The 24,548-nt window shown below is 42.1% G+C and overlaps 1 protein-coding gene across 3 annotated transcripts in view; it reads left to right on the top strand.

The window, feature by feature from the left end:
* The first annotated feature begins 30 nt into the window (after positions 1-30).
* Positions 31-24,548, top strand: part of afg2a (AAA ATPase AFG2A) — an 86,502-nt gene continuing 61,984 nt past the window's right edge. For all 3 annotated transcript variants that reach the window (XM_085903184.1, XM_085903193.1, XM_085903200.1), the window contains exons 1-11: positions 31-294; positions 495-619; positions 1,678-1,835; positions 2,125-2,186; positions 2,609-3,220; positions 3,592-3,721; positions 3,804-3,860; positions 4,189-4,312; positions 5,270-5,371; positions 5,615-5,768; positions 12,109-12,263. In XM_085903184.1, the coding sequence (XP_085759310.1) occupies positions 153-294; positions 495-619; positions 1,678-1,835; positions 2,125-2,186; positions 2,609-3,220; positions 3,592-3,721; positions 3,804-3,860; positions 4,189-4,312; positions 5,270-5,371; positions 5,615-5,768; positions 12,109-12,263 (1,821 nt within the window). In that variant the 5' untranslated portion in view covers positions 31-152. The remainder of the gene's footprint in view (positions 295-494; positions 620-1,677; positions 1,836-2,124; positions 2,187-2,608; positions 3,221-3,591; positions 3,722-3,803; positions 3,861-4,188; positions 4,313-5,269; positions 5,372-5,614; positions 5,769-12,108; positions 12,264-24,548) is intronic.

The raw sequence follows: 24,548 nt of genomic DNA, 5'->3' as shown, positions 1-24,548 counted from the left end.
ATGAGATGGTCGCTGTTTAATTTGGCTATACATTTTTTTTGTTGCATTACGGTAAAAGGGGCGGCTGTCAACTTTAAACCCCGGACGCAATCCTTAGCCCGGTGTTTACGCATGCATTTACTTTCACATGTGTCCGATTTTTTCTTGTTATTATGTCTTCGAAAAAAAATAAAAACAAATCCAAGCGGATCAACGAAGGAGACGACTCCTGTTCCTCGAGCAATTTGGAGACTTCCGGTCACGAAGAGAGTAAAAGCAACAACGCTTTGACTGTCATCGAATTTGTTGAAAAAGGTAATAATTATACACCGGCTTGAAACTTGGAGAGAAAATGCATGAATGTTGTCTGAATCTGGATTACTTGAGAGATGTTAACGCTGGACCATAGAACTGCGGGGCAGACTAGAACAACCAAGACACCATGCAGCGTGTATGGTGATGCTTTCCACGTGTATTATTTTACAAGGTGTTCCTTTTCTTCTTGCGCTTTACAGCTGATGACAAAACCCCCAAAAGTTGCAGATGGATGCTCGCACAACTGAGCCTCAACTCATTAAAGTCGGCCGGCGTCAGCATCGGCAGACCCGTCCTCCTCACAAGTCAAACGGGACGACAGGAGGTAGGCTGGCTTATTATCCTACAAAGCAGCCTTTTTCCTTCTACTTTTAAATTTTATTCTTGCAATTGTTGACTTTACTCCTTGTAAAATTCTGTCTTAATTCTTGGTACATTTGATCTCATCTCAAAATTACATTTTCTCCCTTCATCAAATTAAAAATTCATTCTGGTAATTTTTGGATTTATTCATAAAATCACAATTGTTAAGCCACTTTATAAAAATACGTACTTTTCATTCTCTTAAAATAGAGCAAAGTCTTTGTCAGCATAAAAATGTTACTTTATTTGCACAATACAGTGGAGCCTCGGTTTTCGTCCAGAAGGCTGTTCGAGAAGTGAATCGTTCGAATTCCGAATCACGTTTTCCCATTAGAGCGATCGCTGAAATTTTGAAAATATTTTTAAAGTCCTTATGTACTTTCCAAGATTTAAGTGGACCTCAGTGCGCAGGGAGCTTAATTTTGTCCGATCGTGCAACTGCAGCGCACCGCCGAACTCGCAACCGTAGCGCGCCGCCGACCGCGCAACTGCACAGCGCTGGTCGCATCATTGTGACAGAGCGGTCGCTAAAATTTAAAAATATTTTTAAAGTCCTGATGTTAATATAAATAGTACACATCTCTGCAGCCATTGCAGCCTGGTCATCCTGGAAGGGGGACCCTCCCATCTGTGGTCTCTTCTCAAGGTTTCTTGTTTTTCCCCAATAGGGTTTTTTGAGTTTTTCCTTGCCCCCTGAGTTTAATATTAGGGGATGTATGTTGAGAATAATTGACAATTTTGCACATTTCGTAACTTATCTATGAATAAACTTGACTTGACTTGACATGTCTTTTCTCACAAATTCCAAACCAAACTCTTAGAGTATTCTGAGTTTTCTTTCTTATGATTCATTAAAAAATATTTAGTTTAGTAAATAAATAGTTTTTTCTTCTAGTTATGATTTTTTTTTTTTATTTAACATTCATTGCTTTTCATTTCTTGTTAAAATCACTGCTCTTTGTTCTCATCTCCGCATTTTGTTCTCTGATCTTCCATTTTGTGTTTTGTCCTTGTTGACAGGTGTGTGTGGGATGGCCTGTGGCCGCGTTCCCCAGTGGCAAAGTGGGCCTCCCCAAGTGTGCACAGAGCAACCTAAAAGTGAAATGTGGCGATGTGGTGATGCTTCAGCCTGTGACTGGTCCTGTACTTCAAGCCCAGGAAGTCATTTTCTCTGCCAGGTTAGCTTCTTTTCAAGACCACTCCTTCCAAAGAGAAAATATGTTTTTATGTTTTGTTTTTTTAATTAACAATTTAGAACAACTCCTAGGTGTTTTGCTAAATGATATGAGACATTATTCTGACAAAATAGACAAAAGATTAAAAATAAATTCTCGTTGAAATTTGCTACTTTTTTGTTACCATGTTACCATGACAACAGGGCAGCGTGAAAGAAAGTGAGAGACTGCCATCTGTTGTCATGTTTGTGTAACTGCAGCCGTCACATTGAGTGCATTTTTCCTCTCTTAGGTCTGTTGATGATGAGAAATTAAACACGGACGAGTTCAGGAGCTTCTTGCTGAATTCGTTAAGTAAGTTTGCAACACTTAGGATTGAATATAATTGAACTTTTGGTCTCGTATTGGGTAGAATTATATAACGTCAACAATTATTAACAAAATAGTTTTAAGCACAGTGTCAAACAGTTTAAAGGCTCCTTCACAGACTTCATTGAACATCTGTTTAGTTTTTTCTTTTCTTTAAAATTGCACCTTTTTTCATGAACTGTGGAATTTAATCTCATAATATTCAAGTATTGAATATATTCCATGTATTAAACTATGGACTTTTTTTGTACAATTTCAAGTGTTTTTTTGTTTCTTTCCAAATGTTTATTTCACATACGAGTTAAATTTTAGTCTCTTAATGTTCAACCTTTCTATGAAATGAAAGGAAGAGGAGCATTAGCCTTCAATGTGGAGATTTCATTTCATGTCTTTTTTTTCCTCCCCAGTTGGAAGCATCGTTCTTCCCGGCAAAATTGTGTCCCTCACGTACTTTGGCCGGCCGTGCAGTCTTTACGTGGAAAGTGTACGAGGAGAAGACGGCGGTGCCTGCCGGAGGCCATCTCTCCCTCCTCCTGGTCCTCCCTATGACACCGAGGAGCCGTCCGAACTGAACTCCACCCCCGCCGACCTGTCCCTCCAACTCGGTCTGCTCGCCTTAGATGATACAAGGGGTCCTCCAGGGACCCCTGCTGCCAGCACACCGCACCGACCCACTTCCTGCCTCCCTCCCCTCTCCCCGGCATCTCCCATCGTGAACCATATCGACCCCCCTGTTGACTGTGAGACCACCACTACCAGCTTGGAGGGTTCCTTTAGCACAGAATATACTCCGAAAATCTCTGTAGCGCCCTCTGGTGGTTTTTCGAGTACTGACACCTTCTACAGTCTCGCCTCTACGACCAAGATTAGTTTTTCAGGCAAAGCCAAGCAGAAGGATGCCGAAGCCAAAAGAGCAAAAGTGACATACAGCATGATTGGTGGGCTGAGCAGACAATTGAATGTCATCAGAGAGACCATAGAGCTGCCTCTCAAACATCCACAACTCTTCTCTAATTATGGTATGTAATGACAATTTAAACAAAAGTATTATATTCTGTTCATAAGCAGATTTCAAAACAACTCATTGCTAGAATAGATTTGAGAAGTTATGAAAATAAAACCAAACTCTCATATTACATAAAAGAAAAATACTGTTTAAGAACCATAGAAAAATGAGGGATTACCACAATTAATTGTTTCTTTCTGAAGGTTTTGTTGTAATTTTTTTGTTCTTCAAAATATTGAACTTTTCTTGTGTAATATTGACACTTTTCATGGAAAAACGTATGCCGTTGTTTTAATCTCATTTTTTTTCTAAATTCCTATTTAATTTTTTTTTATTTGTATTTGCCCTTGCTGAATTTCTACATCAAGTTTTTGTCTTCACCAGGGATCCCTGCTCCCCGAGGAATTCTTCTGTATGGACCTCCCGGCACGGGAAAGACCATGATTGGACGAGCCATTGCCAACGAGGTGGGCGCTCACATGACGGTGATCAATGGGCCAGAAATCATGAGCAAGTAAGGCTCATGCTAAGCAAATGCCAAACTCCCTGTCGTTACTATCATATCATTTGAGTCGGCTGGTCATTTTCTTCATCAGGTTCTATGGTGAAACTGAGGAGAAGCTGAGGCAAATATTTACGGAGGCAGCAAAAAGGTAACTTTTAGGTACACATGTAGGACTGTTTTCACTTTTTTGCGATTTGTCTGCATCACTTTGTTATGGGCATTATCACCCCTACAGGACTGGAGTAGAATTGCCTTTTTTAAAGTTGTGTTAAGGGTTATATTGACAATGTTTTTACGTTTTTGTATATATTGTATTATGTTTTTACTTTATACTCGTAACATTTCTTAATTATTCACTTTATTTATTTATCTATTTATTTATTTATTTTTCTGATGAAATAATGAATTCTCTTCATGTGTTTATTTCCCTAATATTAAATCTATTCATACAATTTGCGTGTCTCCTTGTTTGACAGGACGCCTTCCATCATCTTCATCGACGAGCTGGATGCTCTTTGTCCCAAACGAGAGGGCGCGCAGAACGAGGTGGAGAAGCGAGCGGTGGCGTCCCTCCTGACTCTCATGGATGGGATCGGATCCGTAAGTATCCTTTCAAGACCGGGTCCCAACCTTGCACTTTTACCTTGTCCTCCCACTGATGTACACTGACACTTTCAGGCATGTATCGTGAGGCCATTGTTTGGCACATGTCGTAGTTTGGACTGCTTAAGACATTATGCTGGTTTGTTGGACTCGATCGCACGCACGCATGCACACACACAATAGAGTTCTCGGGTCACCGCGACCGGACGATTATCAGCTAGGAGTAGTTGTTTTCAGAGGTGCTATAAGACTTCCTGTCCAGAGGATCAAGGTTATGGTTGGTCTGTTGGACAAATCACTTCCTCCTCCTCCTCCTTCATTCCTGCCTTCATTATGGCTTACTGGGGTAGAATCTCAGCCAAAGGAGGAGCACTCATCCTCCTCATTTAGCAATCGAGACATTCAGACTCGCAAGGCAGTGTGAGCTTTTTTTTTTTTCCATAACATTTTGCAGCATCACGGGCGACATACAGTATACAGGTGCTTTATTGTTAAGTTACACTTATAAAAGAGAAATTGTTTGAAATATTTTTTCTATACATCATAATTTAATTTCACCTTCGAAAAAGGTTTCTGTAAGCACTGATTTTTATTAGACTACAATGGATAAGCAGTGTTGATGGATGAATGCATAGATAAATGGATTTAGAAATAGGTATGTGCATATAATTAAATATGAAAAGAAGTTTTTGCTCAGGAGAAATGCAAATTATTCCATTTAAATATTTATTATTACGTAATAATAGTGTTTATATGACTTTTTGTTCAAGCTATGCAGAATTTAGTCCATTGGAACCTATCAGTGCTGCTCTGTGGCTTGTCAGGATTTTAAGACTCTCCCTCTTGCTTTAAAATTTGACATAATACATATATTTTTGCCACATTTACACAACTTGAACCCCTATTGATTATCATTGTATTTGCATATTTAGAATAATTCTTGATTCTGTCTAGGAGGGCCACTCGGGACAGCTTCTGGTTCTAGGGGCCACTAATCGGCCTCATGCTCTTGATCCGGCATTGAGGCGACCTGGACGCTTTGACAAGGAGCTGGAGGTACCTGATGGAAAATTTCTCCTCAAACTGCATTTTTATCAATACAGAAGTACAATGTTTTTTTAGAGTTTTTTAAGGCTATATTCTAGCCACCTTTATTTTAGATATGCTCATTGCAATGCCATGTGTGATGTAAAATGATCTCTAAATACAAAACATTCCCGATTTATGCAAATATCGCTTCCTATTGTACCGGTACGAGGACGCAATGGTATGGTCACTAACCGCAATACCCGCCGGCAGGTTGGAATTCCCGGTCCTGCCGAGCGTGCCGATATTCTGCACAAGCATCTAAGCTCAGTCCCATGCGGCGCAACCACGCAGGAAGTGGAACGGCTGGCTGACGCCGCTCACGGATATGTTGGTGCAGACCTTGCTGCTGTTTGCAAAGAAGCTGGTAAGGATAGTTGCAAGTGATTTCTGCACAACAGGAGTGGCAAATTGCAAAAAAGATTTTCTTTTTATTCTTGAATTTTTTTATATTTGATTGAAATACAGCTTACTTGTTATAACATTATTTCAGCTCAAATTGTGGTGGAATAAGTCAAATTTTACACGGCTATTCCGACAATATGACTGACTACCACCCCACCAATGAAAAATGAATATTGGTCACCTGTGTTATTTTAAGTGACTTTCATGCAGGTGTACCTAATGGTTTGACCACGGTTCCATCTCTTGACCTCACCTTTTTATGCTGTAGCGCCTCCAAACCATAATCACTGCTGGCATCCTCCTTCCAGAATGACTTGTGTTTTAAATTTCGTGTGTTGATATTGACATAAAAGGAAGTTGGGGGTTTCCGTGGTATTGCACTCCCAAAGACATAAACCACCAAAACCACGTCCTCTTCCTTCTCCTCATCCTCCCCCTCCTCACCCACAACTCTTCACACACACCCAAATGACACACATTCTGACTTAGTATATGTGTGTATGCGTCCTGGGTGGTCCGAGAGCACGTTTTTGCTGTAAATTGCCGTGACTGGCAGGTTTTCAAGGATCTAGGTACAGGTCTGGATACAGTCGAGGTATTTATTTTGGGATCAATGGAAGCTATGTAATGACTGCAGGTGGATGGTTGCATTTTTGGGACATGCTTGATTCAATTGTGGACTCAGTCAGCTGGCCATATTGCATTCTCTACATCTTGTCTTCGCATAGAAATGAGCTTCTAAATTGAAGAGAGTAAATGATATCTCGCTCAAGAAGAAAAAAATTGAATCCAAAAAGACCCTCCCAGATATAAGCCGCTGTTTTTATTTTATTTTTTATGAAGTTATTATTTCAAGATAGTGCATCAGGAAAAGGAAAGTAGAAGATGTTGCATTGGAAATTTGAAGCCATCATGTGGTCTGTTGGTGTCTAGCTGGATGGACTCAATTGGTCCGTGTGTGTATGCGTGCACGACCTTGTTTAGTTTGTGCCACATCCAGGCCCCGCTGTTTACAAGCATCTGTAAATAGGGAAAGCCCACCAAAACAAAAAAAAGGGTGGTCGTAAACTTGATTATGAGCAATAATAAACAGAAAGATTTACTTCCCTAACTTTACAACTAAAAGTAATTTGCTCCCCCGCCCACCCCCCCCTCCCAAATTATTTGGCTAACATGCTTCAGTTAAAACAGTTAAACGGCGGAAAGGAAATTAAAAGGCAGATGCATGCAGGAAAGTATGCGGGAGGAGCTCGATTTGGCCTACATTGTGCTCTCGGGGATGTCAAACAATTAGATTGAAAAACTCACAAATATTTGTAAATAATACTAAATACAGCCGGTGTTTCAGGAGAAAGCAGATGTTGTCTTTTGTAAATACCGCACAGGTATTCCGGAAGCCCGAGCAAGTCATGAATACGTTCCTGCGGTTGTATTATTATTCTTATTGTAAATATTCAGCAATTTCCTCAAGAGACGTTGTCCCTCCACATGCTCTTGAGCAATAGAAACACATTTTGACATCACTTGACTACCATTAGTCAAGTCACACAAAAGTCTTGGATTGTTTTTTTATATGAAACAAAAAGCACATCAATACTAGGGAATTGAAAAAACAAATACTCCTCACAAATATTTGAAATAAAACAAATGTTAGCCCAAAGCTGGGAAATATTATAAGAAAAGAAATGATCAAATATTAAATAAAAAAAATGCAAAAATAGGGGGTACTGAAAAACCTTAGTGAGCAGTAAAAATTTAGAAAAAATATTAGATGAAGAACACAAATCCAGTCCAAAAATTGTGAATGAATTCCAGTCTATAGGGTCTATACTTTGGATCGTAGCGGTGGATAAGCACAACTCGTGAATGTCACCTTTTACTATTGGGCAATCCTAATAGAGCTTGTGACGAGATTGACGGATGCCTGCAGGGCAGCGGAAACTCAATTCAACAATGTGACTCCAACATTTTTGGCTTTTGGCCTACTCAGAGCACACATTTGGTTTGGTTATGAAAACATCCGATGGGAAGGAAGACAGGCAGAGGGGAGGAAAAAAAAAAAAAAGGGGGTGGGGGGCCAGCGACAGCACAACACACTTTAATTTGAACCTTATGTGCACTCCCAATTCTTTCCAGAGATTGAGTGGGATCAGAATATGCAAGAAAGGACATTTGCAAAACAAGTGGTCCAACTTTAGAAGTACAGAGTTGGTTATTAATGCTTGTTCATTTTTCTCGGTCACAGGTAGCTAAATGTTCTTGTAATTAGCACTCTGGTTTCCTCCCACATCCAAAAAACATGCATGGTAGAGAACATTTCCCAAATGTGTTTGTGATGGCAACGTCTTCTCTTGGGCGGAAGCCGCTACCGCTACTACCGCCACTGTCTCAGCGCCGGGATCTGCCGCCTTGGGGGGTTAAGTGCACATGTTGTGCGTTGGAGCCGGTACGCCACATCTCCTGCCTCACTCCGTCTTCTTTCCACATCCTGCCTCGCCAGCTCGCTTCCACTCAGACCAGATGTTTTTTGTGCAAGCAAAGCGATGTTAGCGTCGTTGTCGTTTTTTGACTGAGGAGATGCGGCACCCTCGAGGGGGATCTCGTACTCGATTGGAAGAAACACGCTGACCCCAATTTGACTTGTTGTTGACAAACCTGCATTCATTGTGTTTGTCGCCACGTTTCCCTCACCTCAAGCTGGAAATTGCAAACAGGATGCAGCCCCCCCTCCCGGTGACTGCATGCTGGCTCCCGGCCCGTCCGTACCACTTCAAAATTTGCCACACTGAGAACCCCGCTGCCTCTGAGCAGGAAGGCCAACACGTGCGCTGGAAATGGTTGTCGCTAATATACGGTTATCCAACTGTGGGATTGAAACGCAGTTGCAGGATGGCTTTGGAACTACTAATCATTGTCCACGTGCAGGGTTTAATTCAGAGTTATAAAACGAGGCTGCTTTCTTTAGTGAAGAATTTTCCTTTCCTTATCTCACGTTGTTTCTCGTTCGTTTAGTACCAACCAGTGGTGGGGCAACGAGGCCTCCTGTGCTTCTCATATCGATCAGAAGCACTAACCTACCATATTTTCTGGACTATAAATCACGTTTTTTTTTCATAGATTGGCCAAGGTACGACTTAGACTCAGGAACGACTTGTGTGTGAAATTATTTACACATTTCACATTTTTTTTCACACTAAACCACATGAGGGCGCTCTAGCCCTGTGGAATAATTGGAACTGCAACTGACCATGAGTCTGACGTAAGCCACGTAGAAGAGGAAGTGCTGCATCTTCTACCTCAGGTGTTAGTGGAGTTGTTTAAAACTGACACAGGATGAAGATTTTGTTGGATTTAATGATTTGGAGTGACACGGATGGTTCGATAAACTTGTCAGCATGATATTTATGCTATAGTTATCTGAATAACTCTTAATATGTTATGTTCATGTGATTTAAGTCGACTTTAATTCATTTCAAGCTCTTTTTCTCAGTTGCTTGATTTTGTGTCATGTAACGTTAGCATACCGTACAATTATTCAGCCTGTTGTTGCTTCGATTCTATTTTTATTTTAAATTGCCAAGATGACATGTCTGTTCTTGGTGTGGTGTTTTATCAAATACATTTCCCCCAAAAATGCAACTTATACTCCAGTGTGACTTATATTTCTTTTTCTTCTTTATTATGCATTTTATGGCTAGTGCGACTTGTATTCCAGAGCGACTTAGTCTGGAAAAACAGTACATCTATTACCAAATACTGGATATGTTCGATAAACTTGTCGTCATTTATACCTAATAGTCTTTTCCTTCCGCTTTGTAGCACTTCTCCCAGTTGTGCTGCTTCCCGTACGTGTTCAGCATGTTAGATTTTTTTTTTTGTGCAGTCGAATTTCAGCCTCTGTTGCCATGTCAATTAAATTGATACAATTAAAAATGATTGATTAAAGGACTAGCCTTCAAACATAACTCTTAACAAGGTTGAATTTGGACGCGCGCACACACACACACACACACACACACACACACACACACACACACACACACACACACACACACACACACACACACACACACACACACCACATATAAATTGGGCTGTATGCATTTGCCCACATCCTGTCATGGCTGCAAAAAAGACTATTTTTCTCATTGGTTTTCAATCCTTTCTTGGAATTGTAGAGCACTAACCTTGAGCGGGTTTGGCGTGTGCTCAGGTATGCAACCTGGCAAATCCACCGTGTTCTGCATCAAACAAAAAAGGCAGTAGCATATGAAATAAATAAAAAATCAAGTTCAGATCTGAGACAGACTGTTTGGTGTGTACCATGCAGATACGGTCCCATTTACGTTAATAACTTAATAACTAGTTTGACAAACATGCCAACAAATAGAAAAAAAAACGCGAGTAAAACAAATTGTCATATACTGACGACACTGTTTAATAACCCAACTGATGATTGTTTTGATAATCGATTCATCTGTTGATTACGTTGACGATTAATTGATAAATCATGTTTTTAAAAAAAGAACCTGTTTGGACATTTGGTCAAATTGGCGGTGCATTTTCGATACCGCTTGTCCTCACAGGGGTCGCGGGCGTGCTGGAGCCTATCCCAGCAGTCGGCAGAGACAAACAACCATCCACACTCACACCTAGAAGCAATTTGGAGTGCTCAATTGGCCTACCAAGCATGTTTTTGGGGGAGGAAACCAGAGTTCCCGGAAAAAACCCCACACAAGCACGGGGAGAACATGCAAACTGCATACAGGGAGGCCGGAGGTGGAATCAAACTCTCATCCCCTAACTGTGAGGCGGACGTGCTAACCAGTGCCCCACCGAGCCGCTATATGAAACGATTAATTAAAAATGTTGAAGGACGAATTGGATAATTGAATCGTTGGTTAATTGATTAAGCATTGCAATCCTGCGGTAATCCCAACAATTATTTTGAATTGATGGTAGTCGCTACCTCTCGACCTGGTTGATCCCCGACTGCGTATGACTGATGGAATGCTGCTGAAATTTTGTTTGGAGTGTGAAATCATTGTCTCTCTAAAACCTCACAATCCATCTGCAACGTCAACTTCATAGCAACCGCGAACTATCATAAATATAAGTGTACGCCGACGTTTATGCCGGGGCGGTGAATACCCCACTATCCGAGACTTGAAATAGTTCCACCGTGAAACAAACTGCGCGTTCCTTCTGTCCATCGTGAACGTTTGAAATAACTTCTCCTGCTTTCATGGAATTTTCCAGCCAAGAGTTGTCTCTTTTGTGCTCCTAAAAACCTTTTCCTGCGAATAAATACGCTCTTTCTTCCAGACATCCTCTGCTTTGTGCGTGAAAACTCACTCGTCGCCTCGCTAGTTTCTTCTTAAGCGCTTTCCCGTGACTTCTTTTGTGTGGCGAACAAAGGCTGAGTTTTGATAGTGACACATCAATGTTTTGCCTGTCTCCTCCCAGCTTTAATGCTGATGTCTCCTATTCAAACCTCATGCGCTTCCCACTTAGTATGTCAAAAAGGGGGAATTAGCCTTCATTTGGTTTGAATTTGCCCGGCGTGTACGGTCGCATCGCGTAGCCGCCCAAATGCTTTTGAGTTTAAATTGGATTAAATGTTGGAGCCGGGATGAAATGCCTCGAGTCACAACGTCGTAAACAAGTCCCACTTCCTTGCCGTTGCTCTTTGTCAGGTTAATGGCCTACTGTATTTGAAGGCAACAATTCAAATCTTTTTTTCCAGTCTTTGCTTTTAATTAAATTGGTATTTAAAGAATCCTCTTAGATTATGATCCCATGAGATGAATACAACACCTAAAAACTAGTAACAGTGCCTCTCTTTCCGGGGCTTTAAAAGTGACCTGACCAGTGAGTTCTAACGATGCTTTTTATATCTCCAGTAGACTTGATTATTGTATCTGTCTTCTGATTGGACTCACTCAAAACAGCATCAAACAGCAGCAGCTCATTCAGAATATTCCAGCTCGTTGTGACCAGAACAAAGGGATCAGAATATATTACTCCAGATCTAAAGGCTTTACACTAGCTTCCAGTCAGCTGTAGATTTGCCTTTAAACTTGTGCGACTGGTCTTGGAAATATCTGAAGGGTGTAGCGTGTGATTACATTGACGAAATGGAAAATAAACTGAGTTGAACCCTGGGGTCTCCAGACTAGGGTCAATTAGTGGAGCCCAACGTTCAAAGCAAACATGGTGAAGCAGCATTTCGCGGTTATGCTGCATGCAAAGGAATAAGATGCCAACCAAAGTGCAGTCAACACTAATTGTCTTTTCTGCAGGTTTAAATGCACTGAGACGAGCGATCGGAGCATCTGACAACCCGTCAGACCAGCAGCTGATGGGCAACGTGACCGTCACTTTGTCCGACTTGCAGTGGGCCATGTCAGTGGTGAAGCCCAGTGCCATGAGGGAGGTCTCCATCGATGTTCCCAAGGTAACGTAAGCCTTAGATTTCAAGTGGAACCCAAATCAAAAATGTTCCAATATGTTCCTTGTGCCCCCGCTGAGTTGTGTTCGGATTTAAACACAATACTCTGAATAATTTTGCGTCATGAAATATGAAGCACTTTAATACAGCTTCTTTCAGGGTTGAGTCACGTGAGGGTACTTTAATGTCAACTTCAATCAAAAATAGGGGGCAATGTCAAATAAAAGGTCAGCTCAGAAAATGGATGAAACCGGTTGGATTAATAGGCTTTGTTCTTATTCCATAAACAACAACAAAATGTGGCACCCCACAGTCAAAATAATTACTTTGGATTCGTACAAAGGTTTCATAGGCTTTCGGAGAGAGGTGTCAAACTTGAGACCAGCTGAAAAATTGCCGTCTTTCACCCTGGCAATTTGTTTTTATTTTAATATATTTGTTAATGAATTTGTCATGACACCAAAAGCACATTGCGAGCTAACTATAATATTCACGAGCCAAAGGCTGAGCTTCACTCAATTTTATTTTATAGAGTAGCTTGAGAACTTTTTTAGTTTTTTAATTAAAAGAATGTGGCTCATGCTAACACAGTTAAGTGCGAAGCTTTGGCTTCCTTGTTGAAGTTGAAAGGAGGGATTTCTCATTGACTAGTTAGCTTTCATTGACAAAAACAAAACGATGAATCAGAGAATCATGAACTCGGCCGACTATGCGGGGATGACTTTCCCTCAAACATTTGAATTGATATCCAATATGTACCACAAGATGACCTTAAATCAAGTAGCTTTTCACTCAAATGCTTTCACTTATAAAAAAAAAAAAAAAGCGATTCTAAATGTAAATAACCTCCCCTCAAAGAAGGAGTGAAAGAAAGCCTGTGAGTGTTGTAGTCGCAAAACGAAGGATGTTTTGACATTGCATGTGTAGGACCTAATGGACAGGAAGAAGGTTAACATCATCTTCCATTGGTAATTCAAAGCAGATGGGCTCACCGAGGGTTCCTGCCAGACGCCAACATAAAAAACAGAAAAGAAAATGAAGACGATATGTCCGTCCTATCATGTGTGCACCGCCTTTTTTGCCACACTGTTCACATCCAGCGATGTTCACTCCTTGCGGCGAGTTCCGGGAACTGGAAAGTGACCCCCAGCCCTCCTCTTTGGCAGCTCAGCTGAAAAACTAGCCGCAGAGCTCCGGACTTGATTATATCCACATGAGTGAAAACATTTGTTTCTAATCCCTTTTATATAAGAAACTTCCAGCGGAGGCCCAATCAGTGCGTGGCTCGAGTTCCTCAGAGGACCTCTCCAATCACGTACGGAGGTACTTGTGCCTTACTAATTCATAATGAATTCATCACCATCCTTTGGACCAATGACAGCACAGCGCTACAGTGGTTAGCACATCTGGCTCGCAGACGAGAGGTTCCTGGTTCAGTTATCCTCCAAAATCAGTTGGAATAGGTTCCTCCGTGACCCGAATCAGGACAAGTGCAATGCAAAATGAATGTGAGGCTTTCAGCAAAGTTGAGCAATTGGCAACCAATGAGAATGCCCGTTGTAAGCATAAATTCGATGGAAAATATGAAAAATATTCATGCGCATTATGTGCCTTTAAGAAGACCCTAATCTTAGAAACCCTAAAAAGTAGGTTGAAACCCTGGTTGGAAACCCTAACCCTAGTTTTAAAACCCAGTTCGAAACCCTAACCAGGTTTTAAAACCCTAATCGGAAACCCTAACCCTAGTTTGAAACCCTAATTAGCGATCCCAAGACTGGTTGGAAACCCTAGTCGGAAACCCTAACCCTAAAGCCTAGTCAGAAACCCTAATCTTAGAAACCCTAAAAGTAGGTTGAAACCCTGGTTGGAAACCCTAACCCTAGTTTTAAAACCCAGTTCGAAACCCTAACCAGGTTTTAAAACCCTAATCGGAAACCCTAACCCTAGTTTGAAACCCTAATTAGCGATCCCAAGACTGGTTGGAAACCCTAGTCGGAAACCCTAACCCTAAAGCCTAGTCAGAAACCCTAATCTTAGAAACCCTAAAAGTAGGTTGAAACCCTGGTTGGAAACCCTAACCCTAGTTTTAAAACCCAGTTCGAAACCCTAACCAGGTTTTAAAACCCTAATCGGAAACCCTAACCCTAGTTTGAAACCCTAATTAGCGATCCCAAGACTGGTTGGAAACCCTAGTCGGAAACCCTAACCCTAAAGCCTAGTCAGAAACCCTAATCTTAGAAACCCTAAAAGTAGGTTGAAACCCTGGTTGGAAACCCTAACCCTAGTTTTAAAACCCAGTTCGAAACCCTAACCAGGTTTTAAAACCCTAATCGGAAACCCTAACCCTAGTTTGAAACCCTAATTAGCGATCCCAAGACTGGTTGGAAACCCTAGTCGGAAACCCTAACCCTAAAGCCTAGTCAGAAACCCTAATCTTAGAAACCCTAAAAGTAGGTTGAAACCCTGGTTGGAAACCCTAACCCTAGTTTTAAAACCCAGTTCGAAACCCTAACCAGGTTTTAAAACCCTAGTCGGAAACCCTAACCCTAGTTTGAAACCCTAATTAGCGATCCCAAGACTGGTTGGAAAACCCTAGTCGGAAACCCTAACCCTAAAGCCTAGTCAGAAACCCAAATCTTAGAAACCCTAAAAGTAGGTTGAAACCCTGGTTGGAAACCCTAACCCTAGTTTTAAAACCCAGTTCGAAACCCTAACCAGGTTTTAAAACCCTAGTCGGAAACCCTAACCCTAGTTTGAAACCCTAATTAGCGATCCCAAGACTGGTTGGAAAACCCTAGTCGGAAACCCTAACCCTAAAGCCTAGTCAGAAACCCTAATCTTAGAAACCCTAAAAGTAGGTTGAAACCCTGGTTGGAAACCCTAACCCTAGTTTTAAAACCCAGTTCGAAACCCTAACCAGGTTTTAAAACCCTAATCGGAAACCCTAACCCTAGTTTGAAACCCTAATTAGCGATCCCAAGACTGGTTGGAAACCCTAGTCGGAAACCCTAACCCTAAAGCCTAGTCAGAAACCCTAATCTTAGAAACCCTAAAAGTAGGTTGAAACCCTGGTTGGAAACCCTAACCCTAGTTTTAAAACCCAGTTCGAAACCCTAACCAGGTTTTAAAACCCTAATCGGAAACCCTAACCCTAGTTTGAAACCCTAATTAGCGATCCCAAGACTGGTTGGAAACCCTAGTCGGAAACCCTAACCCTAAAGCCTAGTCAGAAACCCTAATCTTAGAAACCCTAAAAGTAGGTTGAAACCCTGGTTGGAAACCCTAACCCTAGTTTTAAAACCCAGTTCGAAACCCTAACCAGGTTTTAAAACCCTAATCGGAAACCCTAACCCTAGTTTGAAACCCTAATTAGCGATCCCAAGACTGGTTGGAAACCCTAGTCGGAAACCCTAACCCTAAAGCCTAGTCAGAAACCCTAATCTTAGAAACCCTAAAAGTAGGTTGAAACCCTGGTTGGAAACCCTAACCCTAGTTTTAAAACCCAGTTCGAAACCCTAACCAGGTTTTAAAACCCTAATTGGAAACCCTAACCCTAGTTTGAAACCCTAATTAGCGATCCCAAGACTGGTTGGAAACCCTAGTCGGAAACCCTAACCCTAAAGCCTAGTCAGAAACCCTAATCTTAGAAACCCTAAAAGTAGGTTGAAACCCTGGTTGGAAACCCTAACCCTAGTTTTAAAACCCAGTTCGAAACCCTAACCAGGTTTTAAAACCCTAGTCGGAAACCCTAACCCTAGTTTGAAACCCTAATTAGCGATCCCAAGACTGGTTGGAAAACCCTAGTCGGAAACCCTAACCCTAAAGCCTAGTCAGAAACCCTAATCTTAGAAACCCTAAAAGTAGGTTGAAACCCTGGTTGGAAACCCTAACCCTAGTTTTAAAACCCAGTTCGAAACCCTAACCAGGTTTTAAAACCCTAGTCGGAAACCCTAACCCTAGTTTGAAACCCTAATTAGCGATCCCAAGACTGGTTGGAAAACCCTAGTCGGAAACCCTAACCCTAAAGCCTAGTCAGAAACCCTAATCTTAGAAACCCTAAAAGTAGGTTGAAACCCTGGTTGGAAACCCTAACCCTAGTTTTAAAACCCAGTTCGAAACCCTAACCAGGTTTTAAAACCCTAATCGGAAACCCTAACCCTAGTTTGAAACCCTAATTAGCGATCCCAAGACTGGTTGGAAACCCTAGTCGGAAACCCTAACCCTAAAGCCTAGTCAGAAACCCTAATCTTAGAAACCCTAAAAGTAGGTTGAAACCCTGGTTGGAAACCCTAACCCTAGTTTTAAAACCCAGTTCGAAACCCTAACCAGGTTTTAAAACCCTAATCGGAAACCCTAACCCTAGTTTGAAACCCTAATTAGCGATCCCAAGACTGGTTGGAAACCCTAGTCGGAAACCCTAACCCTAAAGCCTAGTCAGAAACCCTAATCTTAGAAACCCTAAAAGTAGGTTGAAACCCTGGTTGGAAACCCTAACCCTAGTTTTAAAACCCAGTTCGAAACCCTAACCAGGTTTTAAAACCCTAATCGGAAACCCTAACCCTAGTTTGAAACCCTAATTAGCGATCCCAAGACTGGTTGGAAACCCTAGTCGGAAACCCTAACCCTAAAGCCTAGTCAGAAACCCTAATCTTAGAAACCCTAAAAGTAGGTTGAAACCCTGGTTGGAAACCCTAACCCTAGTTTTAAAACCCAGTTCGAAACCCTAACCAGGTTTTAAAACCCTAATCGGAAACCCTAACCCTAGTTTGAAACCCTAATTAGCGATCCCAAGACTGGTTGGAAAACCCTAGTCGGAAACCCTAACCCTAAAGCCTAGTCAGAAACCCTAATCTTAGAAACCCTAAAAGTAGGTTGAAACCCTGGTTGGAAACCCTAACCCTAGTTTTAAAACCCAGTTCGAAACCCTAACCAGGTTTTAAAACCCTAATCGGAAACCCTAACCCTAGTTTGAAACCCTAATTAGCGATCCCAAGACTGGTTGGAAACCCTAGTCGGAAACCCTAACCCTAAAGCCTAGTCAGAAACCCTAATCTTAGAAACCCTAAAAGTAGGTTGAAACCCTGGTTGGAAACCCTAACCCTAGTTTTAAAACCCAGTTCGAAACCCTAACCAGGTTTTAAAACCCTAATCGGAAACCCTAACCCTAGTTTGAAACCCTAATTAGCGATCCCAAGACTGGTTGGAAAACCCTAGTCGGAAACCCTAACCCTAAAGCCTAGTCAGAAACCCTAATCTTAGAAACCCTAAAAGTAGGTTGAAACCCTGGTTGGAAACCCTAACCCTAGTTTTAAAACCCAGTTCGAAACCCTAACCAGGTTTTAAAACCCTAATCGGAAACCCTAACCCTAGTTTGAAACCCTAATTAGCGATCCCAAGACTGGTTGGAAACCCTAGTCGGAAACCCTAACCCTAAAGCCTAGTCAGAAACCCTAATCTTAGAAACCCTAAAAGTAGGTTGAAACCCTGGTTGGAAACCCTAACCCTAGTTTTAAAACCCAGTTCGAAACCCTAACCAGGTTTTAAAACCCTAATCGGAAACCCTAACCCTAGTTTGAAACCCTAATTAGCGATCCCAAGACTGGTTGGAAACCCTAGTCGGAAACCCTAACCCTAAAGCCTAGTCAGAAACCCTAATCTAAGAAACCCTAAAAGTAGGTTGAAACCCTGGTTGGAAACCCTAACCCTAGTTTTAAAACCCAGTTCGAAACCCTAACCAGGTTTTAAAACCCTAATCGGAAACCCTAACCCTAGTTTGAAACCCTAATTAGCGATCCCAAGACTGGTTGGAAACCCTAGTCGGAAACCCTAACCCTAAAGCCTAGTCAGAAACCCTAATCTTAGAAACCCTAAAAGTAGGTTGAAACCCTGGTTGGAAACCCTAACCCTAGTTTTAAAACCCAGTTCGAAACCCTAACCAGGTTTTAAAACCCTAATCGGAAACCCTAACCCTAGTTTGAAACCCTAATTAGCGATCCCAAGACTGGTTGGAAACCCTAGTCGGAAACCCTAACCCTAAAGCCTAGTCAGAAACCCTAATCTTAGAAACCCTAAAAGTAGGTTGAAACCCTGGTTGGAAACCCTAACCCTAGTTTTAAAACCCAGTTCGAAACCCTAACCAGGTTTTAAAACCCTAATCGGAAACCCTAACCCTAGTTTGAAACCCTAATTAGCGATCCCAAGACTGGTTGGAAACCCTAGTCGGAAACCCTAACCCTAAAGCCTAGTCAGAAACCCTAATCTTAGAAACCCTAAAAGTAGGTTGAAACCCTGGTTGGAAACCCTAACCCTAGTTTTAAAACCCAGTTCGAAACCCTAACCAGGTTTTAAAACCCTAATCGGAAACCCTAACCCTAGTTTGAAACCCTAATTAGCGATCCCAAGACTGGTTGGAAACCCTAGTCGGAAACCCTAACCCTAAAGCCTAGTCAGAAACCCTAATCTTAGAAACCCTAAAAGTAGGTTGAAACCCTGGTTGGAAACCCTAACCCTAGTTTTAAAACCCAGTTCGAAACCCTAACCAGGTTTTAAAACCCTAATCGGAAACCCTAACCCTAGTTTGAAACCCTAATTAGCGATCCCAAGACTGGTTGGAAACCCTAGTCAGAAACCCTAACCCTAAAGCCTAGTCAGAAACCCTAATCTTAGAAACCCTAAAAGTAGGTTGAAACCCTGGTTGGAAACCCTAACCCTAGTTTTAAAACCCAGTTCGAAACCCTAACCAGGTTTTAAAACCCTAATCGGAAACCCTAACCCTAGTTTGAAACCCTAATTAGCGATCCCAAGACTGGTTGGAAACCCTAGTCGGAAACCCTAACCCTAAAGCCTAGTCAGAAACCCTAATCTTAGAAACCCTAAAAGTAGGTTGAAACCCTGGTTGAAAACCCTAACCCTAGTTTTAAAACCCAGTTCGAAACCCTAACCAGGTTTTAAAACCCTAATCGGAAACCCTAACCCTAGTTTGAAACCCTAATTAGCGATCCCAAGACTGGTTGGAAACCCTAGTCGGAAACCCTAACCCTAAAGCCTAGTCAGAAACCCTAATCTTAGAAACCCTAAAAGTAGGTTGAAACCCTGGTTGGAAACCCTAACCCTAGTTTTAAAACCCAGTTCGAAACCCTAACCAGGTTTTAAAACCCTAATCGGAAACCCTAACCCTAGTTTGAAACCCTAATTAGCGATCCCAAGACTGGTTGGAAACCCTAGTCGGAAACCCTAACCCTAAAGCCTAGTCAGAAACCCTAATCTTAGAAACCCTAAAAGTAGGTTGAAACCCTGGTTGGAAACCCTAACCCTAGTTTTAAAACCCAGTTCGAAACCCTAACCAGGTTTTAAAACCCTAATCGGAAACCCTAACCCTAGTTTGAAACCCTAATTAGCGATCCCAAGACTGGTTGGAAACCCTAGTCGGAAACCCTAACCCTAAAGCCTAGTCAGAAACCCTAATCTTAGAAACCCTAAAAGTAGGTTGAAACCCTGGTTGGAAACCCTAACCCTAGTTTTAAAACCCAGTTCGAAACCCTAACCAGGTTTTAAAACCCTAATCGGAAACCCTAACCCTAGTTTGAAACCCTAATTAGCGATCCCAAGACTGGTTGGAAACCCTAGTCGGAAACCCTAACCCTAAAGCCTAGTCAGAAACCCTAATCTTAGAAACCCTAAAAGTAGGTTGAAACCCTGGTTGGAAACCCTAACCCTAGTTTTAAAACCCAGTTCGAAACCCTAACCAGGTTTTAAAACCCTAATCGGAAACCCTAACCCTAGTTTGAAACCCTAATTAGCGATCCCAAGACTGGTTGGAAACCCTAGTCGGAAACCCTAACCCTAAAGCCTAGTCAGAAACCCTAATCTTAGAAACCCTAAAAGTAGGTTGAAACCCTGGTTGGAAACCCTAACCCTAGTTTTAAAACCCAGTTCGAAACCCTAACCAGGTTTTAAAACCCTAATCGGAAACCCTAACCCTAGTTTGAAACCCTAATTAGCGATCCCAAGACTGGTTGGAAACCCTAGTCGGAAACCCTAACCCTAAAGCCTAGTCAGAAACCCTAATCTTAGAAACCCTAAAAGTAGGTTGAAACCCTGGTTGGAAACCCTAACCCTAGTTTTAAAACCCAGTTCGAAACCCTAACCAGGTTTTAAAACCCTAATCGGAAACCCTAACCCTAGTTTGAAACCCTAATTAGCGATCCCAAGACTGGTTGGAAACCCTAGTCGGAAACCCTAACCCTAAAGCCTAGTCAGAAACCCTAATCTTAGAAACCCTAAAAGTAGGTTTAAACCCTGGTTGGAAACCCTAACCCTAGTTTTAAAACCCAGTTCGAAACCCTAACCAGGTTTTAAAACCCTAATCGGAAACCCTAACCCTAGTTTGAAACCCTAATTAGCGATCCCAAGACTGGTTGGAAACCCTAGTCGGAAACCCTAACCCTAAAGCCTAGTCAGAAACCCTAATCTTAGAAACCCTAAAAGTAGGTTGAAACCCTGGTTGGAAACCCTAACCCTAGTTTTAAAACCCAGTTCGAAACCCTAACCAGGTTTTAAAACCCTAATCGGAAACCCTAACCCTAGTTTGAAACCCTAATTAGCGATCCCAAGACTGGTTGGAAACCCTAGTCGGAAACCCTAACCCTAAAGCCTAGTCAGAAACCCTAATCTTAGAAACCCTAAAAGTAGGTTGAAACCCTGGTTGGAAACCCTAACCCTAGTTTTAAAACCCAGTTCGAAACCCTAACCAGGTTTTAAAACCCTAATCGGAAACCCTAACCCTAGTTTGAAACCCTAATTAGCGATCCCAAGACTGGTTGGAAACCCTAGTCGGAAACCCTAACCCTAAAGCCTAGTCAGAAACCCTAATCTTAGAAACCCTAAAAGTAGGTTGAAACCCTGGTTGGAAACCCTAACCCTAGTTTTAAAACCCAGTTCGAAACCCTAACCAGGTTTTAAAACCCTAATCGGAAACCCTAACCCTAGTTTGAAACCCTAATTAGCGATCCCAAGACTGGTTGGAAACCCTAGTCGGAAACCCTAACCCTAAAGCCTAGTCAGAAACCCTAATCTTAGAAACCCTAAAAGTAGGTTGAAACCCTGGTTGGAAACCCTAACCCTAGTTTTAAAACCCAGTTCGAAACCCTAACCAGGTTTTAAAACCCTAATCGGAAACCCTAACCCTAGTTTGAAACCCTAATTAGCGATCCCAAGACTGGTTGGAAACCCTAGTCGGAAACCCTAACCCTAAAGCCTAGTCAGAAACCCTAATCTTAGAAACCCTAAAAGTAGGTTGAAACCCTGGTTGGAAACCCTAACCCTAGTTTTAAAACCCAGTTCGAAACCCTAACCAGGTTTTAAAACCCTAATCGGAAACCCTAACCCTAGTTTGAAACCCTAATTAGCGATCCCAAGACTGGTTGGAAACCCTAGTCGGAAACCCTAACCCTAAAGCCTAGTCAGAAACCCTAATCTTAGAAACCCTAAAAGTAGGTTGAAACCCTGGTTGGAAACCCTAACCCTAGTTTTAAAACCCAGTTCGAAACCCTAACCAGGTTTTAAAACCCTAATCGGAAACCCTAACCCTAGTTTGAAACCCTAATTAGCGATCCCAAGACTGGTTGGAAACCCTAGTCGGAAACCCTAACCCTAAAGCCTAGTCAGAAACCCTAATCTTAGAAACCCTAAAAGTAGGTTGAAACCCTGGTTGGAAACCCTAACCCTAGTTTTAAAACCCAGTTCGAAACCCTAACCAGGTTTTAAAACCCTAATCGGAAACCCTAACCCTAGTTTGAAACCCTAATTAGCGATCCCAAGACTGGTTGGAAACCCTAGTCGGAAACCCTAACCCTAAAGCCTAGTCAGAAACCCTAATCTTAGAAACCCTAAAAGTAGGTTGAAACCCTGGTTGGAAACCCTAACCCTAGTTTTAAAACCCAGTTCGAAACCCTAACCAGGTTTTAAAACCCTAATCGGAAACCCTAACCCTAGTTTGAAACCCTAATTAGCGATCCCAAGACTGGTTGGAAACCCTAGTCGGAAACCCTAACCCTAAAGCCTAGTCAGAAACCCTAATCTTAGAAACCCTAAAAGTAGGTTGAAACCCTGGTTGGAAACCCTAACCCTAGTTTTAAAACCCAGTTCGAAACCCTAACCAGGTTTTAAAACCCTAATCGGAAACCCTAACCCTAGTTTGAAACCCTAATTAGCGATCCCAAGACTGGTTGGAAACCCTAGTCGGAAACCCTAACCCTAAAGCCTAGTCAGAAACCCTAATCTTAGAAACCCTAAAAGTAGGTTGAAACCCTGGTTGGAAACCCTAACCCTAGTTTTAAAACCCAGTTCGAAACCCTAACCAGGTTTTAAAACCCTAATCGGAAACCCTAACCCTAGTTTGAAACCCTAATTAGCGATCCCAAGACTGGTTGGAAACCCTAGTCGGAAACCCTAACCCTAAAGCCTAGTCAGAAACCCTAATCTTAGAAACCCTAAAAGTAGGTTGAAACCCTGGTTGGAAACCCTAACCCTAGTTTTAAAACCCAGTTCGAAACCCTAACCAGGTTTTAAAACCCTAATCGGAAACCCTAACCCTAGTTTGAAACCCTAATTAGCGATCCCAAGACTGGTTGGAAACCCTAGTCGGAAACCCTAACCCTAAAGCCTAGTCAGAAACCCTAATCTTAGAAACCCTAAAAGTAGGTTGAAACCCTGGTTGGAAACCCTAACCCTAGTTTTAAAACCCAGTTCGAAACCCTAACCAGGTTTTAAAACCCTAGTCGGAAACCCTAACCCTAGTTTGAAACCCTAATTAGCGATCCCAAGACTGGTTGGAAAACCCTAGTCGGAAACCCTAACCCTAAAGCCTAGTCAGAAACCCTAATCTTAGAAACCCTAAAAGTAGGTTGAAACCCTGGTTGGAAACCCTAACCCTAGTTTTAAAACCCAGTTCGAAACCCTAACCAGGTTTTAAAACCCTAGTCGGAAACCCTAACCCTAGTTTGAAACCCTAATTAGCGATCCCAAGACTGGTTGGAAAACCCTAGTCGGAAACCCTAACCCTAAAGCCTAGTCAGAAACCCTAATCTTAGAAACCCTAAAAGTAGGTTGAAACCCTGGTTGGAAACCCTAACCCTAGTTTTAAAACCCAGTTCGAAACCCTAACCAGGTTTTAAAACCCTAGTCGGAAACCCTAACCCTAGTTTGAAACCCTAATTAGCGATCCCAAGACTGGTTGGAAAACCCTAGTCGGAAACCCTAACCCTAAAGCCTAGTCAGAAACCCTAATCTTAGAAACCCTAAAAGTAGGTTGAAACCCTGGTTGGAAACCCTAACCCTAGTTTTAAAACCCAGTTCGAAACCCTAACCAGGTTTTAAAACCCTAGTCGGAAACCCTAACCCTAGTTTGAAACCCTAATTAGCGATCCCAAGACTGGTTGGAAAACCCTAGTCGGAAACCCTAACCCTAAAGCCTAGTCAGAAACCCTAATCTTAGAAACCCTAAAAGTAGGTTGAAACCCTGGTTGGAAACCCTAACCCTAGTTTTAAAACCCAGTTCGAAACCCTAACCAGGTTTTAAAACCCTAATCGGAAACCCTAACCCTAGTTTGAAACCCTAATTAGCGATCCCAAGACTGGTTGGAAACCCTAGTCGGAAACCCTAACCCTAAAGCCTAGTCAGAAACCCTAATCTTAGAAACCCTAAAAGTAGGTTGAAACCCTGGTTGGAAACCCTAACCCTAGTTTTAAAACCCAGTTCGAAACCCTAACCAGGTTTTAAAACCCTAATCGGAAACCCTAACCCTAGTTTGAAACCCTAATTAGCGATCCCAAGACTGGTTGGAAACCCTAGTCGGAAACCCTAACCCTAAAGCCTAGTCAGAAACCCTAATCTTAGAAACCCTAAAAGTAGGTTGAAACCCTGGTTGGAAACCCTAACCCTAGTTTTAAAACCCAGTTCGAAACCCTAACCAGGTTTTAAAACCCTAGTCGGAAACCCTAACCCTAGTTTGAAACCCTAATTAGCGATCCCAAGACTGGTTGGAAAACCCTAGTCGGAAACCCTAACCCTAAAGCCTAGTCAGAAACCCTAATCTTAGAAACCCTAAAAGTAGGTTGAAACCCTGGTTGGAAACCCTAACCCTAGTTTTAAAACCCAGTTCGAAACCCTAATCAGGTTTTAAAACCCTAGTCGGAAACCCTAACCCTAGTTTGAAACCCTAATTAGCGATCCCAAGACTGGTTGGAAAACCCTAGTCGGAAACCCTAACCCTAAAGCCTAGTCAGAAACCC

This window comes from Syngnathus leptorhynchus, chromosome 2 (assembly GCF_054491065.1).
Source record: "Syngnathus leptorhynchus isolate UIUO chromosome 2, UIUO_Slep, whole genome shotgun sequence".
In the NCBI taxonomy this organism is placed as follows: domain Eukaryota; kingdom Metazoa; phylum Chordata; class Actinopteri; order Syngnathiformes; family Syngnathidae; genus Syngnathus; species Syngnathus leptorhynchus.
This window is presented reverse-complemented; position numbering and strand designations above follow the sequence as displayed.